The sequence below is a fragment of the Parasteatoda tepidariorum genome, chromosome X1 (genome assembly GCF_043381705.1).
Source record: "Parasteatoda tepidariorum isolate YZ-2023 chromosome X1, CAS_Ptep_4.0, whole genome shotgun sequence".
NCBI classification, from domain to species: domain Eukaryota; kingdom Metazoa; phylum Arthropoda; class Arachnida; order Araneae; family Theridiidae; genus Parasteatoda; species Parasteatoda tepidariorum.
This window is the reverse complement of record NC_092214.1, coordinates 14,509,710-14,528,284: the sequence shown is the minus strand read 5'-3', so window position 1 is coordinate 14,528,284 and position 18,575 is coordinate 14,509,710. Positions and strand designations below refer to the sequence as shown.

The 18,575-nt window shown below is 31.0% G+C and overlaps 1 protein-coding gene across 2 annotated transcripts in view; it reads right to left on the bottom strand.

Moving 5' to 3' along the window:
• LOC107452997 (F-box/WD repeat-containing protein 1A) overlaps positions 1-18,575 on the bottom strand; it is a 101,741-nt gene that overhangs the window by 44,091 nt on the left and 39,075 nt on the right. For both annotated transcript variants that reach the window (XR_006226361.2, XM_016069648.3), the window contains exons 3-7: positions 15,280-15,466; positions 15,115-15,208; positions 8,438-8,608; positions 7,659-7,744; positions 7,463-7,568 (exon numbers count right to left, since the gene is read on the bottom strand). Coding sequence is in view for 1 of the 2 variants with exons in the window: in XM_016069648.3 (XP_015925134.1) it covers positions 7,463-7,568; positions 7,659-7,744; positions 8,438-8,608; positions 15,115-15,208; positions 15,280-15,466 (644 nt within the window). In the remaining variant the exon portion in view is untranslated. The remainder of the gene's footprint in view (positions 1-7,462; positions 7,569-7,658; positions 7,745-8,437; positions 8,609-15,114; positions 15,209-15,279; positions 15,467-18,575) is intronic.

Here is an 18,575-nt window from a genome sequence, read left to right as displayed (position 1 = left end):
AGTCAATCTTTGCTTTGCTTTATTACCGCCATAACATTTTTCACCCTTAAATGCCAATATTCGATCGGGTAGGAGTTGAAAAAACAGCCCAGCTTCATATGCGCTATAAACATTCTCTGGTTTATACTTTTGAAGAATATCTGTCATCTTCTCTTGCTTCCATTCATTTGCTTCGTTAATCGGAGCAGATTTTTTCTCTCCGTGAACTTCCTGGAAAGTTATTCCATGACGATCCCGAAAACGCCATTACTAACTTTAAAAGTTTTGTTCCCTAGCATTACTGCGAATTTACGAGCTTGTGCGCATAACAAGGGCCCATTTATCAGGATATTTGTTGCTCTCATCTCTTGAAACCATTTTAAGATGGCAGCATCAATGTTATCATAAGTTGCGACTTTTAGTCGTTTACGCTTTGGATTAATTAAATCTGAACTTACAGTATCTTCGATCTGTTTTCTTTTCTTTAGAAACGTTGCAACTGTAGATTGAGATAATCCGTATTTTCTAGCTGCATCAATCTGCTTCATTCCATCATCAATATCTTTAATAGCGTTAAGTTTATCTTGAAATGAAAGTTGCTTTCTCCCTGCCACCTTATGCTAAATTACACTAGTAAAAAACATCCAATATATTAAAGACTCACCAAGCTGAAAATGTTGACAGCACTAAATGCGGAAAGTTCTGATCTTAGAATTTGCGCTAGCTCATGAAAACACCAGGTGTTCCGTGTTCATATCAATATAAAGGTAGGTTCAGTGGTTTTGTTTCAATAGTTCAAAATAATTCATCGGTGAAATCAAATCAAATATAAAGATATAAATTTTTTCTTGGATTTCTTCAGAAGTTTCAATATCTTCAGAAATTGCATCTTCAGACAAAAGATCTACAATTTCATCATTCAAAAAATTCAACTTGCTTTCCTTTTCATTCAAATGTGCTAAAAAAGCTTTAAATTGTTCCAGTAATTCTGTTTTGTCATTAATCGATTCTTCAATTTTAATAATCAATTTTGTCAGTGCTGTTCGTACAGCGGTACGCTTTTTTAATTTTGCAATATTTTCTGCCATATTTATTTCTATCCAGGTAATTCAGCTTCAATGTAAATAATAAATATACACAGTGAATTTTCTGCCCTCAAGCATATGTTTGAAACATTTAATAGATAAATAGATTCCGAGAAGTTCTCGATCGTAAGTACTGTAATTTTGTTGTGCGTCATTAAGCTTCTTGGAAAAAAATCCAATCTGCTTCCAATTACCATTTTCAAGTTATTGTAAAACAGCCCCCAGTGCATTATTTGAAGCATGTGTGCTCAATGAAAGTGGTAATTCAGAATTTGGATGAGACAGAACAGCAACATTTGCCAAATCATTTTTACATTTTTCAAGCTGCTCAATAGCTTCCTTATTCCAAGTTATTTTCCGATTGTCTTTTTTCTTTGTTCCTTTCAAGTATTCATGTAAAATGGCTTGAGTACTAGCAGCGTTTTTCAAGAAACGACGGTAGAAATTAACCATTCCAAGGAAGGTTCATAGCTGATGAACAGTTTCAGGCAGTTTAATATTGCTAATAGCTTTAACTTTTTCAGGAAGGGGTTTTGATCCTTCGTTTGTTATTAGAAAACCTAAAAATTCTAGTTCCTTAACTCCAAAAACAGATTTAGAAATATTTAGTCTCAATCTATACTTTTGTAATCTGTCAAAAACTAATTTCAGGTGTGTTTCGTGTTCTTCGTCCGTAGTTGACGCAATTAAAACATCATCCAAATACGGGAAAACAAAGTTTAGTCCTCTGAATACTTCATTAATAAATCTTTGAAATGTAGATGGAGCGTTACGCAAGCCAAAACTCATTACATTAAATTCATATAAACCGAAGGGAGTAATTATTGCAGTTTTTTGCTTATCAGCTTCATTAATTGGAATTTGAAACTATGCTTTATGTAAATCCATTTTAGAAAATATTTCAGTACCCTTTCAAATGTGGTTGAAATCTTCTAGCCGAGGTATAGGATAACGATCTGGTGTTGTTTAGGCGTTCAAGCGTTGGTAGTCTCCATATGGTCGAAAAGAACCATCTTTCTTCGGTACCATGTGTAGAGGGCTAGACCACTGAGATTTAGATGGTCGAACGATATCATTTTCTAACATATACTGGAATTCCTGCTTTGCTATTTCTAATCGTTTTGAATCCAGTTGTCTAGCTTTAGAATAAGTGGGTTGTCCTTTAGTTGTAATAAAATGTTCAGTATCATGTTCACATTTAGATGCTGTCAAATAAGGCTTAGTTAAATTTGGGTATTGATGTAACAAATTAGCAAATTTAGAATTTTTATCCAAAGTACTGATAACCTCATCCACGGATACTGTCGTTAAGTGGTGTCGAACAGCCAAATTAGTTATCCCATCAATAATTTGTTTATTGTGAATATCTATTAAAAGTTTAAATTTATTCAAAAAGTCAGCTTCTATTATAGGTTTATCAATTTTAGCAAAGATAAAAGGAAATTTAAATTCTCTTCTAAGTCCTAAATTTAAATTTAAAATTTTAATTCCGAAAGTAAGAATTTCCGTTCCATTTGCTGCGCCAAGTTTAAAATCTTATAATGTTTTATTTCGATGAGTTGCAAGTATTAGACTAACATCAGCTCCTGAATCAACTAAAAATCTTAATCCTGAATTTTTATCCTTAACAAACAATCTAAACTTGCAGCTTTCATTAACATCAGCAACAGTTGTAGCCGCTAATCCTGTTGTATCATAGAGTTCTCCGACTTTTTTTGCTAAGCACATGGTGAATGACATTTCTCAGGTCGGCACCGATTACCAAATTTAAAATGATAGTAACAATATTTACCTTTCCTATTGAATGCTTTTATTGAATGACTGCAACATCGAGATGTATTTCGGTAATTATTTCTAAATTTGGATCTACTACGGTCATTTATTTGCAGTGCATTTATTGCATTCAATTTTCTGTTCTAATGCTGCTATTTATGCAATTAAAGCATCATAGTTAACATTTGGAGAAACAGTAAATATTTCTTCCCCAGTTCTCATTTCGTGAATTTTATCCGCCATCGTAGACAGTTTATCTAAACTTTCTCCACTTACAAGCAGAATATTTCTTATAAAATCCGGCATTTTATCAAGCCATAAAGATTTTAACACTTTTTCTGAAAAATCGTCTGCTCCTAAATTTTTCATTTTTTGCAAAAGTTGGCTTGGCCTGTAATCTCCAAGTTCTAATCCAGTAACTAAGCGCTCAATTCTCTTGTTTTCGCTTTCCTTAAACATATTCAAAAGTCTTTCTTTTGCCAAGGTATATATGTTAGGTTTAGTGTCTTTAATAATGTCCCAAATATTTTCTACATACTTTGGTTCCAGCTGGTATATCAAATAATTGAATTTGGTTTCTTTAGCTGTGATCTTATTTATTTGAAACTGTGCTTCTACTTGGTAAAACCAAATGTCGGGTTTCTTTCGCCAAAAAGGTGGAATTGTAATGCTTACTTTATTAGCTTCGGCGTCCATGACGATCGTTGCTTCGATTTTTTCACTGTTTTCTGTAGTCATCTCAGAAATAAGGGTCACCAATTTGTTGGGTCTTTGTGTCAACTAAATTAAATGAACGCCAATTTACGATACTACAAATAATTTTATCAAAAAAATAACATATTTTATTTCTTTAACACTTTAGAACACAACATTTTTTATATATCTAACTCAGTTGCCAAAATGAATTCAAAACTAAAACTTATAATTTTTCAAAACACGTTCAAATAAATTATTTAAATTTTATGTCTCTACAGTTCCTTTAAAATATATTTTAGAAGCTGTTTTAAGTGATATTGATTTTAAAGATGTGATTTTACATGTGTGCTCATTTTTATAATCTGTTTTAGATCTTTTGTGCTTTAAGATTTCATGCAACCGGATGTTAACAGAAAAACATTGCCTTAGATACATGTGCAAGCATGACTCAAGCAAGTGTGAGTAACTCAATAAGAAGTGTCACCATTGCTTTTAATGAGTTGATGTTTGAAGAATGCATAAAATTTCCTGTCCTTGAAAGGTAAAACCAAATTCTTGTGATACAGTACAGTAATATACAGTAAATTGGTTTCAAAGATTAGAATAATTATTCTTTGAACTTTTTGATTTTGTTGTGAAAAATATTACAGTATTTTTCCTAATTTCAACACGAATGTAAATTAATATATATATTGAATTCTGATGGCTTCTACACACATTATATGATTAATTATAAATACTAGAATAGGTAAATAACTAATACAAATGTTTGTAGAATGCTGCATTATCTTCAATTAATTAAAAGCTTATTTTTAGATCATTTATTTAGAAAAAGTCTGCTAAGCTTTCTGTTCTAAGTTAATGCGATTTTAGCTTGCATAGAAGAAGAGAAAACCAACATATCGTCGCCAGATTAATAAATTAGAATTATAGTAATTTTCTAATTGGTCAAAGTTAGTCCCGCCTACAAACTTCAATTTCACCGGAATCGTACGGAATGGCGATTTTGATGTGCTCATGTTATTGAAAAGTGGGTTTTACGAAATTGGCAATCCGATGAAAGGTAGTTTCCGAGCGAAATAAATTTCGGTGAGTTGGTAATAGGGCCCTGAACTCACTTTGACAGAGAGCTCAAAGCCATCTATGTTGCTCTCCAACAACTTACTGTTCGTCTTGCCTGTCCTGAGAAAGCTAGGATTTTTTCAGATTCTACTTCTGCCCTTCAGGCAACACCGAAAATAGTAGTTCCCTTGTTTTGAGCTGTAGAGAACTCCTTAAGAGGATTGAGGGAAGTGTTGCATTTCAATGGGTCCCATCACACTGCGGTCTTTGAGGAAACAAAATAGTTGACTTTTTGGCCAAAAAAGGAACTTATATTCTTCAGAGATCCTGTAGAGATCTGTCCTTCCATTCCGCTAAACTTGAAATAAAAAGAATCTTCAAACAATCATTTCATTGTTTGGCATCTCACGCTGCTACAGATAAGTCCTGGAATGTGCTCTGTGTAACTCACAGTGTTCCAATCCGGATTTACTGCAATAGCCATGTTTAGACTTTTGACCGGACATGATTGTCTACGTTCTCATTTATTTCGCCTCAAGCTGGCTACTTCATCAGAATGTCTTTTATGTAACTCCGGACAAGACATGACTGCTCCGCATTTGAACATGTGCTCTGCACTTGACTGTATTGTTAAGAAGTACTGGAGAGCTAAAAGCCTAATGACATAATAGTCAATGGCTGGCATTTGTTTAATAAAAATAATTAAACAAAATAAGATAAAAATGCACACTTTGCAAACAAACATACTTTATTTTTGATGGAATTAGATTTATCAAAATATAAGGGGCAACCACAATCTGGAAAAAAATAGTTTAGTCAGGTGACCAGAAGAAAGTTTAGCCCTCTTGATATTATTTATTTATTATTTTTTTGTGTGCATATTTTGACACATCTCGAACCAAATCAAAAGTTTTTGCTTATAATTATTAAGTCTGTTTATACGAAAATAATTTAATATACAAAATTATTTTTAATAATTCTTTAATAATATTTTTCTCAAAAATGTTGGATTAATATTTCAAGATTATATACAGATGTATGGTAAAAAAAATATAGATGTTGAATGGATATCAATAACAAAATAAACACTATATTTTAAAACTTATTTTCAATATTTAGTAAGTATAAAATTTTTTTTCTTTGTTTCATCACAAATCAAAACTTAAGGATAAGTATAACAACTCTTAATAATTTATATTTGGTATACTAAAATAATTAGATAAATCAGGGTGCGTAGCCAAATCTTTCAACAAAAAATAAGCACCTTTTAAGTACATTTTAAGCACTCAAAAAATATTTTTCAGCACTATATACATCAACAAAATGCAAAATAATTTTCAAAGACTTTACATGATCATGAAAAAAATTATTAGTTTCTGCTAAGGAACTTTTTTCTTGATTATATTAGCCATTATAAAATAATCAAGAGATTTTTTGGTTTGATATCAGATGGTGGAAAAGGAAGCCTTTGGATTGAAATTTTGTCCACATCTCCTGCACAAGTTATTCACACTTTTTTTAAATTTATTTTCATATTTACTTAATATAATTACCTCAATTTTTCAATCAAAAAGTGCAAGAATTCGAAATTACATAATACTAAATGCAAAATATTAGTGTAATGAAACATTGCAATGCACCGAAATATCATGTTAGAGTGACGATACATCACAATGCTGAAATCTTAACATCACACAGTCCTACTGCCATATCAAAAACCAGTTTTTGTCATCAAAAATCTAACCCTATTTGCCTGACAACCCATTTGAAGTAAAGCATAATGTAATCATAACCAAAATTTTGTAATAATGACGATGACATTGTCTGAGCTTATTTTTATGAAGTTAAGAAGTAAATTTTTTCTATATTTTGTTTATTATTGAGGTATAATAAATTAAAACCTAAAATACTACACTGTTAATTTTTAAAAGCAGTAAAGCTAAAGAATTTTGATTAGTTTGATGATAAACTTGTCAATGGTTTATAGCCAATACATTACCTGTGTCTCTGTGATGGAAAAGATATTAAGAAGTTTAGAACTACAGTCAAATCCTGTTTCAGCAAAAATTTCAATGTAACAAATATTTTTAAAATCTCCATAGAAACAATGGATTAAAAATACCAATTTTACGAAATTCGTAATCCAATTTAATGAAGGTGAAAATAAGCAACAATTATCATTTTTTTTTTTTCAGGATCAAAACATTTTTCCATTCTTTACAAGTATAAAATGATCTAAGAATATTTTTGCATCTTCAAAATAAAAAGTTTCAAATATTAAAGGAACATGAGAAGAATCACTTGAAAGGGACCACCCAGTAAAGACTATACCCCAACCCATTCATGTTACTGCAGACAAAAATGCACATGTGAAGCATTGGCAGACTATGACATTGTTCGTATCATTTAAGAAAACTAAGAAAATCACTTCCCGACAGCAGTGATGACTAAGAATATATAGAAGAAAACTTTTCTGCACCTACAGCTTCACACGCCAATTTGGAAATATTAAAGAAATATTTATCGGCACAATAAAATTTTTCAGTTACTTTGTTTGAAAATGTGAATAATTTGGAGAAGTTTGTAATTTCTACAGGAATCAACTGTAATTGTTAAACATCAAAAGTTATATTAACCATTCAAGCATTGAGCTCTGACATAAAATTAAACTTAAATTTAAATTGTACTAAGTTAGTAGTACTTTCACAGGTAATAATTCAAGAGAAACTGGTTTTTGTGAATTCCTGCATCTGAAAGTTCGAAAATAACCAGGACTAATGCTCAAAGCACTTAGAAAACGGAGAGTAAAACTAAGTTTAAGAGGCAGAAAGTTAGAAAACTATGAGTTATTCTTAAGAATAACTTACCTTGGAACATGTCACCATTAGCCCATTATTGAAACGGAGATGAAGTACAGCTTCACAGTGATGAATCAAAGTGTTTAATATTTGACCAGATGACACATCCCAAACTCTAAAGTAATTTCAACAAACATTAAATGTATAAAACTCATTATTAATGTTAAAAAAAGTACACTAAATAATACAATTTCTTAATTTGTACCTAACAGTAGAATCACTAGAACCACTAATAATGACTTGTTCATCATATTGGAGGCATAAAACAGAGCCAGTATGTCCAGTTAATACCTACAAAACAAATGTAAAACTAGTTAATGAGTTTTTAACATGGGCAATAAAAGAATGCAAATGAAGAAAAATTATAAAGGCTTACAACCAAAAAAGTGACTAGAAATCAATGGTGATTAAGATAAACTTTTGGATGTTGATTTCCAGAAAAATTGTGAAAAAAATTCCACCAGGCTCCATGTTTTTATAAATTGAAAATTTTGATTTTTGCAACCTCATCTTTGTACATTTAATATTAAGAAAGAAAGAAACATTACTCATCACTACCGGCTAAAGCGAGAGGTATTTAGGCTAGTTTGTTATGTGACTAATAAAAATGTATACTTATTTTTTTATTGATGGCAAAATGGCTCTTATTTGAGGGATGAAACTAAAATATTCCGAATTATAAAAATAAGGTATTGTTTTGAATTGATATTATTACCCATGAATAAATGAAAACAAGCTATGTCTATAGAACTAAAGGTTGAGAAGTTATTAATGTTTTATGCATGAAAGATACAATTTTAAGCACCTTTAAGTACTTTTTAAAACTGCTACAGATAAATACAGCATAGACTTAGAGACGATGTAGATAACTGTAGACTAGAGAACACTATGCTCCTCATTTACTCCGCAAGTTTTTAAAATCATTAAAAAAAATTTCCTAATAGCAGAAAATATATGTTACATAGTATTTAGAAATATACTAACTTGAACACATTGTAAAGTACTACGATCCCAAACTTTTATAGTATTATCACGAAGACCACTGACAATTTTCTGATCATCATATTGTAAGCAGTAGACACCTTTACTATTTTCACTACGGCAGTTTATCCTTTGTAAATTATGCCTTCCACATCTCCAGTTAGTTTCTATGCTCTGAAAAATTTATGCATTAGAAATTAAATAAAGTCTGCAATTCTGCATTAGAATCCCGATTATTCCAGTTAATGTGAACCATGATTAACTCGGATAACCGAAGAGTATAAAAAAGGAAGAAAAAAAGAGTAGGTATAAAATATATTTAACAAATAAAAAATTTATACGAGCACACCACTTACAATTCATATTATAATTAAAAAGCTTACTTAACACTTAAAGAGTATACTTTACGAAAATTAAAGAGTTTTTACTTAAACTCTTTAATCATTTTTGGTTTTACATTACTTTGGTGCTCTTTTGTAGCAATGTTTCAACATTTTTTTAGGAATAACAAAGAGGCTGGTGTTGCCTCTTTCTGTCGTTCAATATATTCAACAACACTTTTGATAGCTTTTAGTCCATCTGTATGAGAGACTTTTATATGTTGATTTTCATTATCGTTGTCCTCACCATCTTCGCTAGATTCATTTTCATTATTGACGATATTAAGGATGATTTCATTGGATTAAATTGGTGGATTTCGTTTACCTTAGTGTTTGGAAGATAAAATTCAGAATTTTTTCGGTGGTAGTTTAAAAATAAACTAGAACAAAAAAAATCCTTGAAACATTTGATAGCTCGGTTAAAGCAAAAAATCGAATAATTGAGACTGTACTGTGGTTTCTTTACAAACAAAAATATTAGAATCCATTAATATAACAACTAAATGTAGTGCAAAACTTACAACCTGTTTAAATAAATATTTTACTTCTCGGAAAACAGAACAAAAATTGCTAACGGATATTCTACAGTACTTGACAACTGCGCTGAGGAACAGATAGTTTTCAGAATAATTAATAATAGTTGATTGATGAAATGAAACTAAGTACAGTAGGACCTCTATTTAATGAAGTCGATAAATCCCGAAAAAAAGTTCTTTATATGGAAAATTCGTTAAATAGAAAATCACCTTTTGAAATACTTACATAACACAAAACAGGTTTTAAATTCATAAACACTAGAAATAATTAAAATTGCAATTGATACACCTTTATCTTGTAAATTATTATCCATTATTTATTTTATAAAATTTAACTATAAAAGAAATCTGCAAAGAAAATAAAAATAGAGCAAAACATTATCCACTGAATAAAAAGCTAAATTTTTATACATTAGAATTATTGCTGCATTTATTATAAAAGTAATTTTAAACATAGATTATCACATGCATTCTTAATTTTAATTGCTACTGATAAAGTCCATTAATTTTGCCCGAGGTTTTTATTTCAAAAAGTGTTTTTTCTCATAATAGAGGTCTCGCATTTTTGTAATGCACCAAAAATTCCTTCAGGCATATTCTCCTCAAACTGCAACCCATGTCGAATTGTTTCAAATGATTTTAACATTTTATCATATAAAGGTCTGCTAATTTCTTCATCATTTCCGTCTTCATCTTCTTCGTCTTCCACAAAATTTTTGGCTGCATTGTTTTTATTTTTTACACCGTCCAAAATATCAGATTCATTTAATGTTCCGGTGGTTTCAGCTTCAGAATCAAGAGAAGGAAAATCATTAATTCGTACATCATTAATTTCGTGGTTATCTCTTAGCTGTACCCTCATTTTTTTTAAAGTTCTTCTAAAAGAATAAAAGAATATCATCATCCTCCTCTACACTTTCCAAATTCTTAGTAGACAAAGAGTTCAGCTTTAGCAAAATTTTTACGAATGGTACGATCTGTAACATCATAGTTCCCTGCTTTAGAAATTTCTATTATGATTTCTTGCAAATATTTATGCTTTGGCATAGATTGCTTATTTCCAGGTGTAGAGAGAGTTTTTCGTACAATTCTGAAATAAACCCGTCTCATCAGTATTAAAAATGTTTTCTGGCTTATAGTCGTTTAAAATTTTATTAAGAGTCTCTGTAATCCAACTTTCACAATCTTTATCATTGACGTCATTACTTTCACCAGATATAACTTTTGCCATAATTCCCTGTTTTTTCTTAAACGTATCAAGCCATCTACTACTTCCTTGAAATTCATCATGTCTTAATGTCTTTGCAAATTGAATAGCTTTCTCAGTTATTAAATGTCCAGAGATCGGAATGTTTTCTATCTCGCATTGTGTGTATCAACTTCAAAACTGCCTCATTCACATCTTCATAGACACATGTTTTTAATCGTTTCGAACAAGGATTCGGTAAATCATTGTTTACAATTTTATCACAGTTTCTTATCATCGTTGATAAGATGTTTGAAGGAATACCAAATTTTGAAGCAACATCTTTTTTTTCACACCTTTGTCCACCTCTAGAAGAATTAAACCTTTCTCTTCAATGGTCAGGCACTTTCACTTCGACATTTTACAGTCGCAAGAACATCAACAAACAGCACTCTGATCAGCAATCTAAAAACAGCAGGCGACTTCAAGGAATGGGGCTCTACTAAGTGAAAAAGGGGAATGTTGAAAGTTTTTCTAGAAGGGAAGTGAACAGCGGGGGTAGGGGTGGGGATAAAGAGACCATAAGTCATGGGACATGTCAATAAAGGACCAGGGACCACACACTTTGAAGACCCATTCCCTCTATCTTCCCTGCTCATTTCCTACTCAAGGAATTTGACCCTTTCCCCCTTTTCAAGAGGTGTTGAATTTCCTGTATGAAATGCAAGCAAAAAGGGAAAGAAATTTTACTGCTTTCTCTTAAAGTTAAGTGGATGCGAAAATCAATTCAAGGTCATTTCCCCTATAGAATGTGTTAACAAATTTATAATTTTCTCAAATATTTTGGGAAATTGAGAAAGTAGATTTCAACAAAAAAAATTCGTTAAATAGAAAATTCACTTAGCTATTCCGAAGTTAATTTACAAATAAATTTCCAAAATGTTCTTGGTTCAACGAAAAATTCACAAAATAGAGAAATTCGCAAAATTGAAGCTCGTGCAACAGAAGCCCGACTGTACATATTTAGTAGAGACAATGTGTACTTATCATTATGCAAAATAGCTCAGATATTGACATATTGAAAAGTAATAAAATTAAAAATAAAAAAGATGCACACTGGAAGATTTCCAAACAGCCACGAAAAATGAGTCTTCTTGCCAGAATTAAATAGAAATGAGTGCCTCAGTAAAAATACCTCGCACAATAATGTAGTTTGCATCTGTTTGCATCATACTGTTCACTAAACTATCCAAGAGTCCTTGTGACCTTGTCCTATTTGTTCCACTCCTCAAGCAAGGCACTTTTCAGCTCTTCTACAGTTCAGCAAGAGCGTGTTCTTTGTGAAATATGTCTGCCAAGGGCATCCTAGACATACTCTATAGGATTTAGATGTGAGGAGTATGCAGGGCATTGTATACAGTCAATATCTTTACTTTCTAGTGTGTCTAATACCTCAGTGCACCTGCGTGGCTGTGCTTTTAATCCATAAACAGAAAGTCTAAACTAACTCCAACCCTAAAAAGGAAAAAAATGATCAAAAATAATCTCTCTGGAATACCACTGACCTCGTTCAAAGACGTGAGATGGTGTTTGGTACTTGATGTCAGCCATTCTATGCATGCCTAGGCCATACCAATTACTTTCGTGAACTTCTTGTTATGAACAATATGTTCCCCTCTCTCTCCACACTATCTGGTAGCCACAATCACTTGTCATCAGTAGATTGTCAGCGAACACTCTGCACCACTGCTGGTTACCCTAATCAATACCTTCCTTTAACCAATGAAATCTTTCTCAACGAGACCGGGATGCACCGAACAGGTTTCCATACATGCAAATCAACTTGATTTTATCGCAGTGAGATGATTCTAGGAAAAGTGTGTATACCGGCATAGTTTGTCTAAAGTAAGAACGGCCCTAGCAATTAGTTAGGACCTGTGGTGGTGACTATGATAAAGAATATAACTATTTCAAGTAGGGGTGAGGGGTCACTGTTTAGGACAGGTCTTGGCTTGGAAGAGAAAGGGAATCTTCGTCGGTATATTGTGAAAGTCGTAGAGTGAAGAGAAGCTACCCTCCCTGAAATGTGCTATTCTTGTTTCCATAGCAGCAGACGGCCTCAGAATTCGCTACGGGGAAGTTCTTATCATAGACAAACTATAGTTGTTGCAAGGACTGATATCTGACTAGGAGTGACATTACTGTTCCCTTTCGCTACTGGGGATACGTATAGTTACTCTTGAGGTTATAGTTTGAGGCTATAGTTACTCGTTTCCAACTTCAGCAATCTCTTTTAATTGCGAGATGACGCTCCTTTTACTGCGGCAATGGTGGTGACATTTTGACCTGATCCTTGTAGTCTAACTGCTCGACCACACGATCATAAGAACTCAAACAATATCTTGCTAACATTTCACACTTAACTATTGCAACACCACACTGGATTTCACAGAAATAAGTTCAGAAACTTATGGTGCTATTTTGGTCAAATACCTAACATTATAAATTTTCGAATGAAGGAAGAGATTGTGTGCACTGCCTTTTATACAGATAACGGGTACTCCTCCATACTTGCCAACATTGGAGAAATAAAATAACAGAGATTTTACTAACCAACCCAATTTTGGGTTTATGACTACTGCTGTTCAACTCCGTAGCCTTGAGATTTTGAGCCCAACCCAGAAGACAAGGAAACTCCTGGATTAAGTATTGGGAGAAATTTGCTATAGTGGAAAACTTTTTTATGGAAATAACCGGCATTTGAGTTACACGGAGAGGAAAACCTTGTAAACCTCCCATGGTTAGCCTGGCAACTAGGGGACTCTAACCTGTGATCCGTCTACCACTGAGGATATTTCACACCAGCACTGGGGTCAGTGCAAGCCGGATGCGGAATTCGTATCAGCCATTCATTGCTGGTATTCGAACCTGGGTTCACCTCAGTGGAAGGTGAACGCTCTATCTCCTGAGCCACCTTAGCTCAACTTAAATAATTAACACTGAACATACTGCAGTACTGGCAATAGCAGAAGTATTTTTGCCATCGGCGGATATGTTATCACCAATTTTTTTTGTTTTGTTTTAATTTCTTTAACAAATACGGAAAAATTTGAGAACATACAGGTAAACAGGAGATAGTTGTGAAATATAGGAGTCTTTGTTAAAAAACAGGAGACTTGGCAGGTATGCTCCTCTACACTTGATTTTACTGCTATTGGTTGGCTGTCAAGAATGCTACTTTGCATAAATCCATGGTGTTAATAGCATGCAGGGCCACCGGGCACAAAAATGTTTTAGACCCCTATAACATCACAATGTTTAAAAACGAACTAAAAAACTTCACATACATAAAATAAATCATTTTTAAACTATACAATAATTTTAACAAATTTAAACACATTACGATTAGCTCAAAAACTTGTATAAAGCAGTTTTATACTATGCATAATTTTAAAAAAATTATATGCTAACTAGTTGCAATCTTCAAATAATAAAATTATTTTCGAAACCATGGAAGTTGATTAAAATAATTAAATTAAATAAACATAAAGGTATAACAAATCAAAAAAAGCTAAAAGGTATAACAAATCAAAAAAAGTTAAAAGGTATGAATTATTTTGTCAAACTAAATAGTTATTAAAACATCTTTTATTGCCTAAGTACCTAAAGTTTTCATTGGAATGTTGTGATAAACTATTCAAATTATTAGTTTTTGCAAGATAATCAATCATTATTAGCTGAAAAAAATTCACACTTTAAACAATAGAGTACATTTATTTTTAAAAACAAAGACATTGTTGTTTGCTCTTAGTTTTTTTAATACAATTTATAAAAAATAAGATTATCAAGGGCACTGCCTGGGTGTGCTCATGCGTGAAGACGGTATTGCATAAATCAGTTGTTCCTTATCAATTTTCAAGCAGTGTATTTAAAAACTGCCGGTTAAATGCATACGAAGAAAAAAAAAGGATCATAGTAGAATTATTTTGAGCTAATTAAAATTTAGAAAATATAAGATAAAATATTATATGGGTTGACTTTACGACATATAATTTGGAAAAAAAATATGTTTTCATATAATTGGGATTTAATTGCTTTTGGCAAATATTGAGAATACAAATAAAAAGTAAATATTTCTAATCAATCCATCTTTTTTAGAAAACAATCTTTTATAACTACTTCATGTGAAAAAATGAATACAGCAAAAAATGATCATTCAATAGGATTGCCACTCACAATTTGGATTTACCTGTGTTTTTCCTATATTAAGACGACACACACATGTACTGTGCTCTTGTGCGATGCTAGTTTTAGTTGCTGGGAAATCAAATCAACATAAAACAAACAATGCTATAATAAATAAAAAATATAATATAGGTCACTATCATCTTTACATATGCTACATTATGATTTGAGAGGTCAGCATTTTTTAAATTCAAAAATAAGAAATAAATTTCCCAGTTTGTAAAGAAAAGTTCAAAATTCCCAGCATTTTAGATGATTTTTAAATTCCTGTATTTTCCAGATTTTCCCTGTGGAGTGGCGACCCTATTCAATAAAAAATTTAATAATGATTACCTCAATATCTTGAATTATTTTTGGAAATAAGCGTCTATAAAACAATTGATCAGGATGCAGTTCACCAGGAGCAGGTTTGAATAAATACTTTATCCTAAAAATGATTTTAGAAAATAAGTTATTGTCTAAAAATTCAAACGTTAATTTGACAAAATTAAAACTCACCATTCACGTCTTTCAGCTAAACCTTTCCATAACGAATCTGTTTGAACTCTACGCTCAATCAATTTCTTCCAAAGCATACCTTCAGATACCACTCGGTACCATTCTTTAGAAACAAGCTCAGCAGCACATAATGACTTAGCATCGAGATAGGAAAGTATATTTTCTGCAACATGATCTAGACCTTTTTCTGAAAATAAAGAGTCCTCATTCTAATTATATATGTAAAAGACAACAACAACAACAAAAATCTCAACTTAAAGCAAGAAACATATACATGATTTCTACAGCTTTTTCATTGTTATGATAAATAAAGTCCTTATAGCTATTTCTATTTCAGCTTCACTAAAATATCTGAAATAAACCATATTTTCAATATAGAGAGACCTAAACTTATTTTCATTTTTCTTCAACCCAAAGAAAATTCATTTTGAAAGTAACTATAAAACACTTTCCCAATTTTTGAAACAAAATGATTCGATTAATGTTTAATCTTGTGATTTAGGCACCAAAAATGTCAAAGAAGTTTTTAAAACTACTAATTTATTTGACTTCAACACAAATTATGTGTGAAATTATTAATTACACTGGGGAGCAAATTTTTGGTTGCATTTTTTCAAATACTCGATCTTGCCCAACTGAGAAGAAAAAGTATTAAATAAAAAAAAAACAATTAAGAATTGTATTCAGTACACTTATCAGCTAACGTTTTAGTTTAATGCTGCTTTAAGGGGAGAAAAAATTTAATTTTGATAATTTTAAACAAATATAATAACTGGTACAAAAAAATTTATAAAAAAATATATAGAAAGACTTTAATGGATTTTGGCCTTTTTAAAGAATAAATATTTTTTTTTAATTAAATGATTTTTTAGTACTTAAATGTCTAAAAAAATTTCTCATAAAAAAATAATTGATTTTTCTAAAAGCAGGGGATAGATTTATACTCGGGTTTCCAGTTTTTCTTTCTGACTTTCTTCTCTGAAAGTGTGGAGGGTAGCCATATATGCAAGCATATGGATGTTTGACTCTATGTAAACAATAATAAGCTTATTAAAACTGGAAGAAAGTTAGAAAACTTCCGGTGTATTCCTCTGCTTATGTCATGCTTATGGGGGGATGTGTGAACAGGCTTAATATTCTAGGAAGCTTTATTGTGATTTATGTTTCAATTTACACATAATTTTACCATTCCTAAGAGTTTTCTGTAATTTATAAATTCTAGCGATTCGTGAGCTTAAAACGAATTTAAGAAAATTATCACAACAGAAATAAACTGTAATGTTCGTCATGTTTTGAGAATTATCCCTTATTAGACTACATTAATGTAAAATATCACAGCTTGTTATCTTTTGTATAGCATCATAGCATGCTTGCTGAGTCTTCCGAATTCATTTGTTGTTTGTTTCGTTGAAATTTAAATTGAATGAAGGCTTTATATTGCAAACACTATACAAGTATAATGATATTGAAAGGCCCATTTTTTTCAATCTTAGGCACAAAAATAAATCGTAACTGTAACCCGGAAGTCTTACAACTAATTTTAATTTCTAGCGCCATCTGTGCTTAGCTTTACACAGTCAACCATACGTACTGTATTTTTAAAATCAATTTTATAATTATATAGGGAAGAAGGGGCTAGTGTGAACAAGAACAGGGTGGCCACTCAAATGAGGTTTCAAATTTCCCTGATTTTTCCAGGTTCTCCAGTAAAAATCTTAAAATTTCCAGGTCAGCGTGTTTTTTCTTCCTCCTAAAGTGTAGTATAAGTACAAGAGAAAAGTGTCAATATTAGTGTATTAGTCAATATAATAGTATAGTATTTCATTTAAAATGTTATTCTTTTAATATATCATCTTGAATAGATGTGGAGGAAACAATATGTTTAGCTTGCAGAATAAAAAAATGAATGAATTTTTAATGAATAAAAAAAATATTTAATTGTTAAATAGTTTTGCACAAAATGTAGCAATGACCCAAAACAACCTTAGTAAGTACTGTTTAATATATTTTTATTAAGCAAAAGAAAATAATTCCAGGTGATTAGAAACCAATAAATTTTTATATTTATTTACATTTCAATATAGAGCCATTTTATACTGTATTTATCCAAACAGTGCTCTTTATAAAATTCATTGATATAATTTTCTTTAAACCAGTACCATAAATCAAAAGTTTAAATAATGTTGTTTGCTTCAAATTAGCACTATTATTTTAAGACATATTCAGTATTTGTAAATGAAAAATTGTCAAATTTCTTGTCGCATATTTTATAGAGAAAAAAAAACTAGATAAAATTCTTTAAATTTTATTATTTTTTTTCTTCTTTTTCTTATTAGAAATTAGAATATATAAAGAGTTCCAATCTAACATGGTTTCCGTGTTTAGATGAGTAAATTGTTTTTACATCTGGACAATTCCATGGTGTCGGAAAAAAATGAACATTAATTTCTTAGAAAAACTATCTTATAAAACAAAAGTTTATACTCATCAATTTTTTACATTAAATATTTAGTAAATCATAACCTATCAACAAACAATTTGTTTTATAAAAACTGATTATTATAAGTTCAAATTAAATGGATTAAATTTTTGCTGTCAGATGTAAATCGCACGAAAGTAAAAAATTATTACTAATTTGCGAATTGTCTAAACTCTGTGAATTTGTTTGTAATTTAAATGTAAACTTGACTGAAATTTGAAGCTGACATTTGAATAAAAAATTCCATGCAGTTCCTTCTGAAATATGCATAATTAATTTGAAATTTTTTATTTCAGTGTCAGACGTAAATTTCTCAAAATGGATAGAAATTTAAGTTAACCCACTGGCGGTTAAGGAAATGGGCAAAATTGGGAGAATGTTTCTCCCCTACACACAGTTCCCCTATCAGTTAACATGGGAAAACCGGTTTTGCTATGCAGAGAAGACTGCAGGTTAAAATGCGACTTTTTACGAGCAGAACCGTCAGTGGGTTAATGATAACATTATAATGACTGAAAATTACTTTAATTTTAAACTTAATGCTACAAATAATTTCCTATTGGAATGGTTGGATTAATATGTTTTATAACATTTTCCATCTTATAAAGTTAGTTGAAAAATCACTCATTTTAACTATGCTACATATATTAACAATGTAGTATTAACATCAATATCAATGTAATATATTAACAATATAAATAAAATACTGAAAGAAAACACAAATAATTAAATTCGAAAAGGATAAAACTTCTTTCAAAAAACGCGCTAAGAAGCAGCAGAAATTTCAGAAAAAAGTATCAATACAAGAAAAATGAAA